This window comes from Gouania willdenowi, chromosome 19 (assembly GCF_900634775.1).
Source record: "Gouania willdenowi chromosome 19, fGouWil2.1, whole genome shotgun sequence".
NCBI lineage: Eukaryota > Metazoa > Chordata > Actinopteri > Blenniiformes > Gobiesocidae > Gouania > Gouania willdenowi.
The window spans coordinates 13,349,186-13,368,701 of NC_041062.1; the positions used below are offsets into that span (position 1 = coordinate 13,349,186).

The window sequence follows — 19,516 nt, forward strand, 5'->3', positions numbered from 1 at the left end:
ATATTTAATATAAAACATGTTTATTTCTTTGAATATAATGGAAAACAACAGGACTCGGTTCGGGGATTTAATAAATTACAAGCAATGTCGAAAATACGGATATGAACGCAAGCTTCTTCCTCAGTGTGTTGTCGGAAACATGGCGTCTGAGTGCAGCCTCTCTGCTCTGTTTCCTGTCCAGAGCCAGCTAGATTGTGCCCTGGATGACGCAGCCACGCAACAAGAGAAAGAAAATATTGTCAATGAGTATCTGGAAAGGTTGGGTGAGAAGGAAGATCTGAAGATACCTGATTTCCAGACAGGTCAGGGCACATGTTCATCTCCTTTAGACACGAGTTTACTAACTCTTCACAGTTTGGACGTTCTACTTCAACTGGTTACCGCGTTATTTGATGACCGACTTCCGTAAGCAGAAGTCAGGAAAAATGGCAATTCATTCATTTTTTTTATCCATTTATTCAAAATTGACAAATATTTTTTATTTTGTTTGCTTCTTAATGTTTGAACTTTGTAAAACGGACATGTCTGTACATAATGCATTTTAGCTACCGGGAGTTAATTTTTTTATACAATTATTTTAACTACATTAAAATAAAAAAAATAACAACAATTATTTATTCACTGGTTAGTTATTGATCTTTGGTACTGTAATGAAACTGGAAATTGTACTTTAGTTTACACAGATAGCGCTGACTAATACACTGCTATTGTCATTTACAAATGCACAATTAAACAAACCTTTCTATAAAAAAAAAAAGCGACCTAATCCAAACCTATTGCTTGGGTTTAAAATAAATAAATAAACCCAAAATTAAAAGTAGAAAGAAAAAATAAAAACTATCACACACAATATCGTTTTTTATACATTTATGTTTTAAATTGATGTGACCTGTAAGTCCCACAACAACAGGAAAACAAGTTATATTCATTATATATTTCAGCCAGCAGAGGGCGAGCGAGAGTTGATCAAATAAACACAGATTAGAATAGGATATTAATATAATACATCACTAGATAAATAAATCACTAGTTCTGGTTTGTTTCAGGTTTAAATCAAAATTTACTTTAACGGGTACTTTTAAAACTGCAGATCAAGGTAAGGTTAACACTTGTAAGTTCATTGTAATGAACTGCCATGACAGTTCTAATCTGATCTGGATGCACAGAATATATTATGAAAGTAGAAAATAAATCCACGATGAGCAGGTGTCCAAATGTAAATATTAGAGGTCGACCGATATGGGATGAAAGACGATTGAAACACTCGTATGATATAAATGTATATATTAGAAATTAAATTAAATACACCAATAGAACTCTTAACATTTATTGAACTTTAAATATACCCGTACACAACCAAGTAAAATAAAAAGTACAGGACGGCTAAGTAGCTGTAAAGCATGACGACAATATGCAATGTCCAAGTTAAACTATTTCAAGCTTCTTTCTTAAATTAAAGTATCTAATTAGTAATTAGGTTCACAAAATATTTAAAATATACAATCAAACAGTAACCTGAAAAATGGTTAGGTTAAGGATATTAGTATATTTGATCAGGCACTATTATATTATATCCTTATCGTATTATATCAGCTTTTTATTTGTAAGCCTATTTGTTTCTACCTTTCCCATGCACATGCTATTATTATTATTACAGTATTACTTTTTTTATTTATTTTTTTTGGTTGTACATTCATACATCTGAATGGATGTTTTTTAAAGTTCTTTTTTTTCCTTTAAATAAAAATAAAATTAAAAAAAATCTTGAAAAAAGTCCATATATCGGTCGACCTCTAGTAAATAAAGCATCTATGCCTCTTTGTGATCAAAGATTATGATCAAATGATGACATCAATGTGTACCTTGTGATTTCACTCCAGGCTTAGAGTGGCTGAACACACGGGGGCCACTGTCTTTAAACAATGAGCTTTCTGGGAAAGTGGTGCTCCTGGACTTCTTCACCTACTGCTGCATCAACTGCATCCACATCCTGCCTGCCCTGCACCAGCTCGAGAAGAGACACACAGTCAAAGGTCTGTATTGACCACCAGCAGTCAAGTGGTGGGAACAGGATGTCTCCACAAACATCAGGCTTCTTTCACTTCTGTCTTTATGTACTTCTTCCTGTGCCGTTTTTTCCAAGTTTTACCAACTGTGACAAACTCCTCGTCACAAATGAATAGTTTTATCGAGAACATTTTACCTGTCAGGGAACACTATTGTCTCGACAACCAGCAGTGGCTGATTGTAATTAAAATAAACCGCTTTTTTACAGAAAGAGACTGGATTTATATTTGAAAAAGTGAAGGTATACAATACCGTTTCATTTGAAAAGGAAAAATAATTTAAAATATTTATTTATATATTTTAATCAGTAAGTATTTCTTTTTTTTGTCATTTCAAAAAACAGTATACATATAGTATGACACTACATCTTTCAGTTCCACATTTTTATATATATATATATATATCTATCTATACAGTATCAACAAAACAACAAATATCATACGTGGATCTTAAAACTGACTACGATGCTGAAATGTACGTTTTTCCATTTTATATATATATATATATCCTGGACAATACAAATTCAGTCATCAATAGTGGGAATAGTGGTTATTATTTCTAACACATTCCCGGCGTACCCCACATGGGGTCACGACCCCTAGGTTGAAAAACACTGCATTAAGGCTTTAATAAGAGTCATTATTAATATTATATAATTTATTTACCCAGGTAAAGAACAATTCTACTGGATATTAAAATCTGTTTTTTAAGAGACTTGGAAAAACAGTGTCAACAACAAAATCCATTCATAAAACTCGTCTCATGATAAGAACAAAAGCTAGCATAGCAAGCTAACCTTTGTCACAGTAGGAAGAAAAAAACAACCACACGTACACACGCGTTTGAACTCGACACAGTTCACAGAGGCTTTCATCACTCATGGATTCTGCCGAGTTGTGTGCAACGGCTCCAGATTGGACAGATGACTGATGGGTGAACTGTGGGATGGACCGGTCAGGAACTGGTCCCACACCTCACCGACCAACACCTCAGACAGAATGTACCCTCAGCAGAGCCAAAGATAAGACCAGCGTGTGTGTGTGCGTGCGTGTGTGTGAGACTTGCAACTCGAAAAAAATCCCCAAAGCCTTTACTGCGTTTCTTCTGCGATCAATAGATGAACCGTTAATTAGCCATGAATTAAATAATCAAAATTTTCACCACAAAAGGCACTTTAAATATATATTTATATATGTGCGTATGAAATATTCATAGGAAGGGAATAATACGACGTCTGGATGGTTCCATCTATATTAATATCAGTCAGAGTCTGAAAATGAAGCCTTTCCACGAGACGATTTACTAAATATCATAGAAAAATAAACTTAAAATGCCTGTTTGTCACAAATTTAAACCCGATTCCTCAGGTTGAGAAGCACTCATCTATCCACACCAACCAGGTCCTCCTGTCATGTTGGTTCAGTGAAGTAGCTGCCACACAATCCCTGATTTAAATACTTTTGAAGTTCCCTAAAGATGCATAATTCAATATTTGAAAGCCAAGATGGGTGAGAGAGGTAGTTTGCATATGGACTGGTTAAATATATGATCTATATTAATATGATGAACTTCCTCTGGGCACAGTTATCGACCCTTCTTTCACCTACACTGTAGCCTGGATCTATTCTTAGTTCCTGTCTCTTCATAGCTCAGATAAGGCTTTTCCTGCTCCTGGGAGTTGAGTGATTGTACTCTCGCTCAAATGCCCCAGTGAACCACAGCGTGCAACCACACAGCATTGATTTTTGAAGTCACAGTTGATTTTTTTTAGTCACACTTGTGAGAAAGTACATTTAAATGAAATAATATGGCCAGATTTATCAGTTTACATCGTTTCATATTTACTGTTTTCATGACAAACCTGAAAGAAATAACATCTTCAAAAATACTTAAAGGCGTCGGTCCGCAATGTTGGAAAGCTAGCATGATGTGAGCTAGCAAGACTCCCCTAAGCTCCACCCCCTCCTCCCTCTCCCTAATGCTCCTGTAGGGGATATGTCCAAAGCCCTGGGTCAGTGCATTCGGGTGTGTCCATGTTTGCTAAGTCCGATTAATGATAAATCTAAATAAGTTAAAGTGTTCCACTTAGATAGAATCTGTGTACTCTTCGTTCTTTAGTTATTTCCTTTTAAAACCAAATCAAAATAACAAATTAACAGTGTGGTTATTTTGTTTTACTGATTTAAAACCTAAACAGAAACACAGAAAAACCAAAAACCAGATTAAAAAAAAACAAAAAACTTGTCCAGTTTGTGTGATATTTTGATATTTATGGGGAAATTAGAGCGATGACTGAAGTCCTCTGCACCGAGTTTCCCTCCCCAGGTCCTGGACCAGGTCTCCACACACAATAGGACTGTTTAGGATTGATTTCAGCAGTTTTCTTGTCCTGCTCCTGTTTTCATTCAGTCTGTGGATGCTGCTCAAGTTTATGTTTTGTTTCGCGGTGTTACGATCCAGATAGTATCCAGGTAAATTGTGAGGAACAATAGATGTTAGAACTTCTGCGACTTGACACTTTAGCAAAAACAATTACAGCTATTTTGAGGGCAGTAAAAAATATATATATTTTGCATGTTATAAATACCTCTAACAGCAGCCGTCAACACACATGGAAGTTGATCACAAGAAACGAGGAACACCAGTAGAGTCATTACACCACCTCTGGTTCCACATACAGTATGTGCATGTTTTACGTATCATCCATTTTTTTGGTTTTGATTCTGTTTCAATTCACTAGTAATGTGACTAATGCGTTGCTTCTTTTTATGTTTGGACCGAGAGCAAAAGTCCGCCCAGTCACCAGTTTATCTGGATACTATTTGGACCGTAACACTGTTTGGTAAAGTATCAAACGCAGCAGAATAAAAGTCCGTCTGTGTCCCCCCCCTCTGTGTGGTGAGATTAAAACATCAAGCTCTCGTCCTAGTTTCCTCGTAAATATCCATATATCACACAAACTGAACCAGATTTAATTTTAAAACAGAAAAACGCTGCTTGTTTTGTTTTTGTTTTTTCCGTTTTCCTGTTTCTGGTTCTAAATTAATAAAACAAAAAAAACAACCCATTCTTTCTTTTTTTTAATTTAGTTTTGAAACAAAATAACCAAAGAAAGAAAGGTACACAGATTAGATAGGCATAATATAGACTTTCCCTTGTTATTCATGATGCACAGTTCACCTCATCTTTTGTGGTTACACACCAGTTTACCAACGTCGTTCTCTCCTCACTGGCTCGTCCATTTGATCTTATCTGGCCTCTCCCTAATAAATCAGATTTATGTTAAGCATCCGTTTGTAGTCATAACTCAGAACATGCTAATTTACGTGATTGTTTGTACAAACAATACCCAGAAGTTGTAAAGTTGGACTTCAGCAAACCCTCACTCCTACTCTTTCTTCACTTTGTGAGGAAATGCCTTGTGAGTCTAATATTGGTGAAGCTTATGCAACTGATCACGGTGATACAAAGGAACGCTGTGAGCAAAGCTGCTGCTGTATTCAGTCTCGGGTTCTACACTGTTTTTTTTTTATCTTTGACCTTCTGTTGGTCTCACTCAGTTACGTGAAGGAGCTGGATGATGCTTGTGTCGATCGTTTTGTTTGTATTTGTGTTATTGTCAAACCATTTTTATCCCCCGCCACAAAGTGTGGAAGGGGGATACAGGTTTGAGCTCCGTCCGTCCGTGTTAAAGGGAACAGCTTTTCTCAGAAACTCTTTAAGATAGAATAACCAAATTGTGTGTGGCTTCAGGGTTTCAATACCTTGACGGAGTTTGAAAATGAGAAGCGCTTAATTATTTTTTCCGGAGTTATTGCCCTTGTTCCTCTGTTCGAGGTATCTTCAAAGGGGACAGATTTTCTTAGAAACTGTTTAAGATAGGATAATCAAATTTGGTGTGTGGCTTCAGGCTATCAATACCTTGATGGAGTTTGAAAATGAGAAGCGTGTCATTTTTTTTTTCCGGAGTTAATGCGCATGTTCCATTTTTTTTTTACTCTGTTCGAGGTATCTTCAAAGGGGACAGTTTTTCTTAGAAACTGTTTAAGATAGGATAATCAAATTCGCTGTGTGTCTTCAGGGTATTAATACCTTGATGGAGTTCGAAAATAAGAAGTGCGCATTTATTTAATCTGGAGTTATTGCCGTTGTTCCATTTTTCTTTACAAAGTTCGAGGTATCTTCAAAGGGGACAGCTTTTCTTAGAAACCGTTTAAGATAGTTAGTAATTTTATATTCTGATGTGATGTGATTTTCTATTTCTACATCTAAGTTCTTAGATTTAGGACATTTAGGAAAAGGTTGTGAGATATAATGAGAACCAGTCTGGCGGGGGATGTTGATGACTGTCTTGTTGGTTTTAGTATTAAATGACTCTCTCTGTTTACGCTTCTTCCCAGATGGATTGGTTATTGTTGGTGTGCATTCGGCCAAATTCCCCAATGAAAAGGTAAGTGTTTCGTCTGATGTTTGGGTCGAATGCACCAAGAGCATAATCCAGTTAAATGTAATGGGATATAGTATGATGGGATTACAAACCTTGATTAATCGGATTGCTAATGGTTCATCAAACTGCAGCTACTGGCTCTGTAGTGGTGTATGGGCTTTAGTGGCACTCTGTTTAGGTGGTCGAAATAAATTATATTTTACCCTTGTGCCACCTACCAGTGAATTACTGTATTATTTAATTCTGTCAAGAGATTAAAAAAATATTGTGCAATTAATAAGTTATGCTCTGTAATTAATTGATCTAATTCATCTCTTTTTAAATCTTTCCTAAAAAATGAGAATGCGTTGTTTGGAGTGCAAAAAAACCAGCATAATTTTTTTAGTGCGTTATTTTTTCCTGTAATTAATTCATTTTCTTTCCAACAATGAACGATTGCTATAACTTTTTCTGGGTTAGTATTTGGTGACAAATTTTCAAACCTTCACTTCCTGCGTTCGTCTGAATCCATTCAAAGGTCCTGGCAAACATCCGTAGTGCCGTGCTGCGCTACGACATCTGCCACCCAGTGGTCAACGACAGCGAGGCGCATCTCTGGCACGAGCTGGAGGTCTCCTGCTGGCCCACGTTGGTTCTGCTCGGACCCTGCGGTAACCTGCTCTTCTCCCTGGTGGGCGAAGGCCACCGGGACCGCTTGATGCTGTTTGCCGACTGCGCCCTACGGCATTATGGGAAACAGGGCTTGTTGAAGAGCCACGACGTCGGGATCAAGCTGTACAAGGATTCCTTGCCGCCCAACATCCTTGCCTTTCCTGGGAAGGTTGCTATTGACAACGGCAGTAAAAGATTAGCCATTGCAGACACTGGGCATCACAGAATCCTGGTGGTGTCTTTAAATGGACAGCTGCTACACGTCATAGGAGGTAATCATACTAATACATCATTTTGGTACTAAGTCATGGAACATTTAAATATTTTCCACTAAAATATCTTCTCACTTTAACATACGTGTCAAACTTAAGGCCCGGGGGCCAAATCTGGCCCTTTAAGGCATCCAGTTCGGCTCGCAGGAGAAAGTAAAAATGACAGAGAAAACATGAATCATTGTGTAAATTACCAAATAATCCAGTTGCAGATATCTCAAATTCACCAATTTAATAAAACTCTACAATATTTTTAGGGGCTTGCATTTTTTTTTTCTCCTTTGTTTATATCACATGAATGCAGTCGTTTCTAATTGCATACAAAAAAGAACTCTCCATTTATCCACAAATCTTGCAATTTCTAACAAACAATTCCACAAAATTCCTTTAGATTACACAAAAAATTGTTAACAAAATCAACAATTGATCTGATATTGAAAACTAGGGCACAATGATGTTAAAATTGTTCTTTTTTTCTCCACATAAAATCTGTGGCCCTTTTGAGATGAAACTGGTCCGTATTTGGCCCCTGAACTAAAAGGAGTTTGACACCCCTGCTTTAACAGAAGTAAACACTAGAACAATATTCATCCCTTTTTATGAAACATACATAAAACATGTCTTTTTTTTTTAGCATTTTAACAAAAAATGACACAAAAAGTTTGTTTTTGAATGTGTTACTTCTCAGTTAGTCCAAACTAAACATTGACGTTTAGAGACATGCTTCATTAATCCACAGATGATGCCTCTACCATCACAGAGTTTGGCAGCTAAATGGTCCAGTATGGGCTGCTGGGAGACGGCACTGAGCTGGATGTAGACAGATAAAAGGATGGATTGTCTAGTTGACTCCATAATTGTGCACTGTTTGTAATTAAAATGTATGGATGGGCACAGTTGGCAACGTAGCCATGGTCATTATGAGTGTGATTCCCAGTGTGAGGGTCGCAGCCCCCGAGTTGGCTCTAGAAGTAAAACATTTTCTTTGTTTAACTTTGCAGTTGAATTTGAAATAATTTAAGAGCTTACATGAATTTTTACTTGGACTCGAAATCTTTTTAAACATTTCACAAACTGTCAATTTGAGAGGCTGACAGTATACATCATAAACATTTGAAATACACACAATTAAAGCAGAAAGTAGAAATTAATGCATCTAACAGCTCTTGGTAATGAAATACACTTACCTTTATTCCAGGTCCTGAAAGTGGCAGAAAAGATGGCGATGTGACCGAAGCCTCCTTCAGCTCCCCGCAGGGCGTTGCCATCAAAGGCGATGTTGTTTACGTGGCCGACACAGAAAACCATCTCATCCGAAAGGTAGCGCCCTCTGCTGGTGTCGTAGTTTATGCTCTCAGTCTTGTTTTATTTTTTGATTGTGTTTAATTGAATGCATTAGATTGAGCTGTTGGAGGGAAAGGTCACCACTGTGGCCGGTGTCGGAGCTCAAGGCACAGACAGAGAGGGCGGGGCTATGGGAACTACGCAGCCAATCAGCTCTCCGTGGGATGTGACGCTCGGCACTGCTGGTACGTTTTAACGCTGCCAAAACATTTAAAGTCAAATTATTTTACAACATGTCTTTATTGTTTATTAAACCATCATTTGTAAGTAGTTTTTTTGTATCGCAACAAATGGGATTTTTTTCTTTGAGTTGCTCGATTTCAGGCTTTTGGCAAAGTTGGGAGAGAAGGTTCAGGTAAAGCACAGAAGACAAATGCATGTTAGGGAGAAGTGAACTGCATATATTGCTTTAAATCAACGAGATAGTTGTCAGAGGTCTCAAACTGAAACCGTCTGGGGGGCCACTATTAGCTTACCGGAGTGCAAAAACAACGTTATAGAAAATAAATTGTGCAAATAGATTTTTTTTTTTTTTTATTTTGGTTAAGGAGGAAATGTTTTAACTGGGGTTTGCCTGTCCATGTGCATGTTAATGTGCATGGTTTTTTTTTTTAGCAGGATAGCTCTAAAAGTTCTGAACTGATTTAAATAAAATTTGGTAAACAAATAGAAAAGGGAAAGGTTGGAAAGATTTTAATTTTGGAGACGATCCAGAAGGTACTGTAGATACAGTATCTCTGAGTCCTCTTGTGACTACGGTAGATTTTTTTTTGGAAAAGGATAAGTAATGTACACATTTTCCAAACATTTGTTATGAACATTAATGCATCAAAAAGGTATTTCACGGGCTGAGTTTCAGTTTTTTTTCTGTAAAGACTGACACACGCAAGAAAATGTTGGCTGGACTCTAGGATTTAAGGATACTTTTGTTTAATTTCAATTAAAGTATCTTATTCTAAAGGCTCTTTTTTTTTTTTTTTTTTTAATAAAGTTGTCTGCCTCGATATTGCAATCTCTTTTAATTCTTATATTTTTTTCTTGTTACTTAGTGATTTTTCTGCATAACTGTGGTTCTCTTCGTTGGATTATAATTTCAGTAGATTTTCAGGAATGAAGAGAAAATACTTGGACAAAGCAGAGAAAGCTTCTTTAGAATGAGCAAAAGTCATTCATTCATATGTTGCTTAAGACTAAACAGTCCTTGGAAAAGTCCTTACTGAGTTCTGTCGAAGCCCAAATCTCTTGTCGGTAGATGAACGTCATCAGAAATTCTTTAAATTCTAAGTCGTTTTTCCCTCAGGTTGATGAATAGGTCGACCTGCAGCTTTGAAGCATCACCACAGAGCCTGAGAATGTGATTCCTGACCTTTAGCTCTTCCGACGTAGCCCTTTGAGACCACATCAAAACTCTTTTTGCATATTCATAACACCTTCTCGAAGAGAATGAATAATTAATCCGAACAAATCAAGACCATCCGGAACGTTCTGAACTATAAAGTCCTGCCCAGGCATTAATGGTGTGAGTCAGGTCTGAGTTCCTGACAGTCATTCTAATGCGATCAAGCAGGCCTGAACTCTACAGCATTAAATATACAACTGAGATACAGTGTACGACACAAGGTCCATCATAAAGACAGCAATAGTTAGCATGTGGTTCCCATCTTTTCCACCTCCACACTCTCATTCCTCGCACAAACTTTCTCAACAGTTTGCAGAAGTATTTTCTGATCTAATCCCAAAATGTAACAGAGAATATTTTGTGTTTCGTTTTTCATGTTTAGGTAGCGTTGAGGACAACGTGCTGTGGATAGCCATGGCAGGGACACATCAGATCTGGGCTTTGTTCTTAGCAGATGGAAAACTGCCTAAAGTCAGGTGAGAAACTGGACCAGGACCATTGGGACCACTTGGCATCAAACCATTTAGAATATTTTGGCTCAAATCTAAAGATGGAGTTTCAAGGCTGTTTTCTGCACCGTGATAACACAATTCCTCTGCTTGTTTCTTTTTTTGTTTTTTTTTAGACTTATTTGTATGTAGCATCTGTGTAAATCAGTGCATTGTTATTTAACGGTGATTACACAACAGTTAACAACTAATTATATCAGATAGTCCGTAGAAATGAAGTAAAAACACATCTGTGCGCCTGTTCATGGGACTCCACATCCCAGAATGCAATGCGTGAAACGGTGTAGATGAAAACAAACTTTCGAGCACCAATTTCAACCTTTTACGTCTTTTTTTAGAGCAAATAATTTATGATTTATTCATCTGAGGCCTAAACTACAGAGGTGTAAAGTACTGATGTATCTTACTCAAGCAGAAGTACTGTTACTTGATTGAAAATGTACTAAAGTACAAGTAAGTCATACATAAACTCATAATAACTTTTACTCAAAGTAAAAGTTACTAGTTACTTTCACCCCTAATGTTTATTTTTGGTAATAAATCTTATAGCCACGGTTGTATAAACTTAAAAAGGAAGTGACCAAATCTTAAGTTATTTTCCACAAAGGCATCTGTATAAAATAAAAGGTTTGTCAAAATATACAGTTCTTTTTAAAATAATGTAACACCAATGAATTCAATTCAAAATTTAAAAAAAAAGTGATCAGTCTCTAAGTATAGCTACATATATTAACTCTAAAAATGAGAAAACCACCAGCATTCAATGCTGTTTTGGCGCCGTGCATTACATTTAATCTGGTTGGTCGGCTATGATGTGATACATTTGATTGTTGTCTGGTCATTTCGTATCAATGTCCGTTGATTATTATAAAACAAAAATAATAATAATTTACTCAGTAACGGTCGGGTGTAGAAATGTAACAAATTACTTCTTTTAAAACGTACTTAAGTCCAAGTAAAATGAAATATTCTCAAAAAAGTACAAGAACCTATCAAAGCAACTTAATGACAGAACTTGTAATTGTTACTTTCACCTCTGCTAAGCTATGACTTTAATCTAATGAAAAAATGTGTTAAAAAAAACACATTACCAACTGAATTAACTGTGTGTTTTAAATAGACTTAATGTAAACTATAATCAGCACATTTATTTCCTTTTATTGTAAAACCTTCTAGTGAGTCCAAGGCGGGGGTGTGTGTGCGGTGGGCAGGCAGTGGCAGCGAGGAGAACCGAAACAACTCCTACCCTCATAAGGCGGGTTTTGCGCAGCCTTCAGGCCTGGCTCTGGCCCCAGAGGAGCCGTGGAGCTGCTTGTTCGTGGCTGACAGTGAAAGCAGCACCATCCGCACCCTGGCTCTGAAAGATGGGGCTGTCAAGTCGTTGATCGGTGGAGAGAGAGACCCAATGGTGAGTAAATCAAACACGCGCGATTGATCTGCAGACGAGAGCTGCAGTTATGCAGTTTTTATAATCATTCTGTGTAGTCGTTACATTGATTTTGCTCTTTTGTTTGATGTTTCCCATCAAATAAGGTTTCGTTTATTGCTTTTAAAATTATTAATCAACATCACCTTGAAATGAGGGAAAAATGCAGAAAATCCTTGTGTGGCCGCAATGATCATTTTTCAAAGTCAGCCCTGCCTTCATTCATCAGCCATAAACAGCCCTAGAAAACATTTATACAATCATCTGAAAAAGCATTGAACAAACCCTGGAATGACTTTCTATTATAGGTTCAGCGCTTTTATTCTTTATTCTATGAATACAAATGATATGCTTCTTGAAAATGACACAAATACACTATTTGACCTGAGCTGTATGAATAGCCCCAGATGATTTACAGCCTATAAACACCAATGAGACTAGATAATACTCATAATAATGTAGAAATAACTATAGACTGCTGTTGTTGGCCTTTATTCTGAAGTAGATTTTTGCTGCTTGGTTTTGACCATGCAAACTAATTTGCGCTGTATGAACTGAGGTGTGCATGTTCTCTCACAGTCCATAAAGAGATATTCTCTGATTAAGAGGCTTTAATTGTCATTGTTGCTGGTAGGACTTCCTTTGATATATATTTCGATCATGTAAATTACAACTTACAAATTCTCACGCATCTCAGTGTACATGAAAGAAAAGAAATAGGAAGAAGTATAAACTTGACTAATCCTACCCCTTTAAATATCTTCATTTTCCATAAATTTTTTAAAGAAATATGAAGTATCAGCTTGTTGCACTATTTTAAATAGAAATGTATATTTTTGTTGGACTGTAAAATAATCTTCCTCTTTGATTTTGGATGAGTTGATGAACATTATTTGCAAGATTTTATTTTTATCCTTTGAATGTGTTGTGTTTCTTTTTTTTTTTTTTTGTACCAGAACCTTTTTGCGTTCGGGGACGTAGATGGGAAAGGAGTGGACGCTAAACTACAGCATCCTCTGGGTGTCGCCTGGGCCCCTGAGCAAAGCCTGCTGTATGTGGCCGACTCTTACAACCACAAGGTGAACGACTCACACACAGCACAGGTTTGATATACCAGAGGATTGGCCTTGTGCTTTCATTTTCTTTTCTTTGAATGTATTTTTAGATTAAAGTGGTACAGCCAAAGTCCAAGCTGTGTAATACATTAGCTGGAACAGGAGAGGTCGGAGACACGCTGGGCCCCGAGTTGATTAAAACGTCTTTCAACGAACCTGGAGGGATCTGTGTCGGCGATGGAGGGAAACTCCTTTATGTGGCCGATACCAACAACCATCAAATCAAAGTGTTGGACTTGGTCTCAAAGACGGTCTCACGGGTTTGTGCTATTCTAATCTTTTTAATTAAATAGAAACCATTTGGTGGCTCCAGACTTCACAGAGGAAGAAAGAACTCTTGCAACTTCATCTTCATCCATTTAATTCTGTTCTTAAAAACGGCTCCGTACATGAAAATGATCTAATCTGTGTCTATAGTTGTGTTCACGCCTCTTATCCCACACATCCAATGTTCTCTCTCTGTGTTTCTAGCTCCCCATCATCACTGAATGCACAGATTCGGCACCCATTCGTTCCGTACCTTCAACCAAAGCTCCGAAGTTCCCAAAATCAGCTGCCAAGAAAGAAATGGCGCCAGTGTCTGTGGCTGCTGGCCAAACTGTCGTCATGTCGCTCACACTGTCGCTGCCTGAGGGAGCGAAACTCACTGAAGAGGCTCCCAGCTGCTGGACGCTGTCAGCTGAAGGTAAGACAGACCTTAGATGAAAATATTATGAAAATAGGCTGAGATTAGTCAACTTAAAACTTAAAAAGACAACAAAACAATCAAATATATACTGTAAATATAATATATACAGTGTATTATACAAACATAATTATAAGCTCTTATAAAGACAGTCTCATTTTGTACGGCCCTCGAGTAAACACACAAAATGACTTCAAATGCACATGAAAACAGAAAGAAAACACACAAAATGACTAAAAAACATACAAAATGACTGAAAAATACACAAATGGACAACAGTGATAAACAAAAGCAAAACAATAATACACTAAATGACCACAAGCATACACAAAATCACTCCATCAACACACAAGACGGCTACAAATAAATAAGTGAAAAATATTCAAGACATAAACACAACAAGAAAAAAAGAAAATGACTCCTACAACACACAAAACTAGGGATGTCAACTTTTTCGCTTCCGATACAATACCGATATTGCAGCCTTGAGTATTGGTCGATATCGATCCAAAACGATATCAGCATGAGTAATACATATTTTTATTACTTATTTTGTAGTGTGGAATGTTGGAAAAGGCTTGATCAAGTGATGTCACTCAAACAGAGAACAATAGTCAGCTACAGTAGGGATGAGAAAAAACGGATTAAACTTATTATTAACCAATTGGTTACATACATTTTAACCTTCAACATAATATCTACAATATTTTACAATTGAATAAATATAATATAATATATAGGAGATTTTAGATGCAGTCCGATAGAATCCGATATTCGTTTTCTGGCTGATATCGGACCGATATCCGATATCAATATCAGATCAGGACACCCCTACACATAACAACAAAAAAACCACAAAATGAGAGAAAAATGTACAAAATTACAAGACAAATACACAAAATTAATCCAAAAACACAACAAACAATAACAAAAAAACACAAAAACCTTTGTTTTTTCCTTTATTGATGATCAGATCGGTCATTATTCTAAATGCTGACATTAATATTAATAACGTGACCTTTAGATCAGACAGTCACAATTTTGTGGCATCTACTGTAATAAAAGTTGCCCATCACTGAACTTCAATATAAGAAAATACTATAATATTTATTAACAATTCCTCTTATAGCCTCTTGGCTATTCTTCCACATTAGAGCACAACATGATGACCACTCACTTGTTCTACCTTCTCTTATGTACACTGACATGTGGTATTTGAATAATAAAACATAAAAACAAAAACAAAACAACTAAATATTAAAAAGCTAAAATATCTCCAAGCTGCTCTTTGCCTCATTTGTCCTCCGAAAAGCCGGACAATGTCTTCAGCAGATCGGGAAAGCCTTGGTGTTGGTATAACTCTTAGCAGTGTATGTAATGTTAGCAATAGCCAAACATTGCTAAGTCACCGCAACAAAAATGGCAAACAGCTTTTTCATGATGGGTCAGTTTCTTTATTTTCTAGTTTGTGGAATATTCTGTTAAACAGTTTTGTAGCATGACATTAGACGTGATACGCAACAAACTTTCAAGCTGCAATTTCAACCTTTTACATCTTTTTTTTAAAGAAAATTATCTATGTGTGCTGCAACTTGTGTGATGCGTTACTAACAGAGATTCCTGATTCCTGTTTCCTGCCATTTTGTTCAACAAGCATCATTTCACTCCACCAGTTTACAAATATTCACCTGTAGGACCTACAGGTGAATATCATTATATATTATTATTATTATTACCTCCTCCACTCTGATTCTTTGGTTTTAAACACTGCGTTAGCGGCAGTTGATTTTTCCCAATAATCATTGTTACAAATGACTTTCCATCATTGTGAGGGATGCAGCGGTATCAGCAGTCTATTTTTAAAGCGTTTCGATAAGACGACATGCCTTGGTTCACATAATTAGCCTTCCTGCTATGTTACGTGATCCTCCTCTGTGCCATTTCATCCAGTCTAGACTCGTGCTGATCAGATCAGAGCAGAGGCAGGAATTTTAATGGATCAAGCTTAAAGTGCACATTTAATTCACATTGTTTTTTTTTTTTTTTTAGTGGCTTTTTAGAAATGGCTTCACTGGGACTTGACGTTAAGCATCAGCCTCATTAATCACCATCGCTACGGATTTGGCTTCTTTTCTCGCTGGCATGAAAGGTTCTCACGGTTGTAAATCGTGCGTTCTGGTCTTGACTTTCATTATCTTTCACTCATTACGTCTCTCTTCAGATGAGTGTTTGTTACTAAAAATAGTCCTGGCTTTCACTTGATCTGATTCCCGGAGGTGATCTAAGTTTGGAATATTTCAGAGGACACGGTGCACGGTGATGCAGCAACGCTGAGTAATGCTAAGGCTTGAGCCATAAATCTAAATCTACAAACAGATTATAAAACACAAACACATCTGTTTCTACGGATCATTGCAGAACAACTACACAATTGATCTCTAAAGATCAGATTTAGAGTCACACACATCAGTCAAAGTCAACTCATTTGTTCATAAGAATATAGAAGTTGGCTCTGACTGTCCAGGGATGTGCTGTTAGATTCTTTCATGTTAGTAAAGTAGGGAAGGAATGGATGGAAACGTACAGGAAATAAAGCTGTAGAGCTAATGTAAAGGGAAAGTAGAAGATCAGGCTTTGATGGATTTAGGCAGGATGGAAGGACCGAAGGGAAATAAAGGAAAGAAGGAAGTGACAGAAAATGAAAACCAAGGAATGAAGGAACAGAGCAAGATAATTAGAGAAAGAAAGGAACAAATGAAGGGAAATCATGGAAGGAAGGAACATGTTCAATTATTGTTTGTTGGGGACTTGAATGAGAGTTTACAGTATATATGAAATATTCAGGCTCCCAAGAAAAAAGGGTGGAAGCAAGAAAAAAAAAGCAAGGGAAAAATATTGTACTCTATGAAAGATTTAAAGTTCCTGAAGAAACATCTTTTTCTACCAGGGATGGAAGTGGAGGAGATGTTACTGCAGCACCTCTAACCCTAGGCTGGGTTGTTTTGCTTGTGGGATTTTGAAACCTGAATAAGTAAATCTAACGCAGAAGGAATGCCGTTCTTGTTTAAGATCAATGATGGAGGTTGGGTGATTTCCAGTGAAGATGTTTATGTTTCTTGAAGATTGCATCTTAATAAATTTAATGATTGCTTAACTTTTCATCTGCCGCCACCAGCAGTTGGACTTTTTATGGCTTTATGGAATAAAATCGGCTGTTGGTATCATCATGACACTTGGTCCACACTTTTATGTCCCTCCCCAGGATTAAATGATCATAATTTGAGCATACTCTGACTTTTCTCAGGTACGGAGTGGCTGCTGGACCATCAGGTGACCACCGGTGACATCACAGATCTGTCAAAGCCTCTCGTTGTCTCAGCTAAGCTTCCTCCTGAGTTCAAGGAGTCTCCCAGCGATCCCAAGCTGACTTTGGCCGTGTGGATTTACTACTGTTTGGAAACGGGGAGTGCCTGCACCATGAAAGCAGCCTCATTCTCTCAGCCTCTTAACATTACTGCATGTCTTGGAGAAGTGGAGGAGGTCACTGTGGCTTTGGCTCATGCTTTCTGATATCATCTGATATCATGTGTGGGGGGGGTTGAACACCCTACACATTCTTTCACTCTTAAGTTGTGGTAACATGAACAGTTTCCAAGTGAAAACCTAACTTTTACAACCTCAAAAAAAGTCTGTTAACATGGAACAATAATCTTCTGTACTGTAATAGTGTAGCAGAGGTTATAAATGAGTCATCCGCACCTTATTAAAAAGCTTGAGCAGCTAAAACCATGGCAGCCTGATAATGATCGGATGCGTTTAGGAATCAAAGTTTGTTCATGATCAGCTTTTTGTTATCTGTTATTTTGCTTTAGAGGCATGTGTGCAAACAATAATAAATCCGTTATTTAAGTTGGTGATGGGATAATGAATATATAGGTATTAACAATCTCTCCTCTGAGGTTTAAAATGTAGTAAAGCCAGGGCCGGCTCTGGGCATAGGCGAACCAGGCGGTCTTCTGTGGTGCCATCTGCTGGATGGGTGCAAAAATTGAATTCTCAGAATGAAATTTAAAAAACAAAAATAAGATACGAATAATACATTTCAACCCATCCTTCAAATTTACTTGACACGTTTTCTTTTAAGTGATAAAAAGAACAGAAAAGCTCAATATGAAAAATCTATGTGCTGACCCGCCAAAGTACTATATTACCCTGAGTAAAACTAATGCTGTTATTCAACGTTTTAATTTCGAAATCAATTTTTAAGCTTACTGCCACCTACTGATGATGACTGTTGCTATTACCCCTTCTGATACTGCGTCGAAAAATGACACATTTTATCTAATCGGTTGAATCTGACCTCTTCTACACAGCATGTGATCATTGTTGAAGGTGGAGTATAAGTTGTACATCACTGCCTAATGTAAGGACACATGTAAAATCTACAGTTTCTATTGCAATGCTTGTTTATGGAGGGAAAATGTTCATTCTTTGTTAGACGTATATTTCAAATCATTGTAATGATGTCAACTAGAGTAAAGGTTTCCATCCTAACTTAATATTTGCTTAATCATGTATTTTTGATTAATGCTGCAGTATCTTGGCTCGTACAGTGTGTGTGTGTTCCTAATCTAACGGTGCACACAGATCTGTCCATGCGTGTGTTGTTTACACAGTCCAGTATCAGTTACACTAGCCCCCCCCCCCCCTCCACTGTGTCTCTGCTCTCCGGGGCTGATTTGGATTTGGATTAGGATGCTTCAATAACACGAGTAGCTTCTAATTAATAAATAAAGTGCGTGTTTTCTTTGAGACGGATGCCAATTCCACTGAATCCACGACGCTGATGGATTTCCATTGCTGCTTTGCCTCAATGTGGATAAGAAAAAAACGCTCCATTGAAATCTCTATTCCAAGTATTAATAAACCACTCATCAAAGGGAACGTAAAATCACAAACAGCTTAATGGAAGATCATCACATTCATCAGCTTTAAAGCGGAAGTTGATATTTTCTTTTATTGGTTTTCTAATGTCAAAGAAAATTTGATTGCTTTCATCATGTCTGATAATGAAATGTTTGTACTTTGGCCTAAAAAAAGTGTTATTTTTGTATCAGAAGCAATAACAGTTTAGCAATCCTGGGTTTTTTTGTTTTTTTTTATGAGCGCAGTAACCCATTTCTCCTGCATTGACTTCTGTAAAAGGACTGATATTTGTTTGTGTCCAAATAAACAACTAATAAAGTGTATTTATCCAGGCAGATGTTTGTGTGTGTACAGTTTCACCCTTTCACGGTTCAAACCCTTTTAAGTTTGTATCCCTTGAATCATTATTGATGTCATAGTTTGAATTAAAAAAAACCAGAAATATGCACAAAAAAACATCTGTGGCATCATTTTGGAAATTAAAAGCAGCATTTTTCCTGTCCATTAGTGTTGATAGTGAGATATACTTTTAAAAATGGCTACACATTATTCACACATTTCTTTTTAAGCACGATAATCCCCCATAAAGCATTGCTCTAGCAACAAAAATCAAGCACCTCAATGCAAATTTAAATCAATTTTGATCAGTTTCCTTGAAAATTCTAATGAATAAGG

The 19,516-nt window shown here is 37.0% G+C and overlaps 1 protein-coding gene across 1 annotated transcript; it reads left to right on the plus strand.

Moving 5' to 3' along the window:
- The first annotated feature begins 133 nt into the window (after window positions 1-133).
- nhlrc2 (NHL repeat containing 2) lies at window positions 134-19,164 on the plus strand. The gene is made up of 12 exons (XM_028475831.1): window positions 134-302; window positions 1,881-2,033; window positions 6,468-6,517; window positions 7,032-7,437; window positions 8,636-8,757; window positions 8,837-8,966; window positions 10,563-10,656; window positions 11,866-12,097; window positions 13,072-13,194; window positions 13,281-13,490; window positions 13,702-13,915; window positions 17,220-19,164. The coding sequence occupies exons 1-12, from the start codon at window positions 140-142 to the stop codon at window positions 17,483-17,485; spliced, it is 2,163 nt and encodes a 720-aa protein (XP_028331632.1). The 5' UTR covers window positions 134-139; the 3' UTR covers window positions 17,486-19,164.
- The last annotated feature ends 352 nt before the right edge of the window (window positions 19,165-19,516 follow it).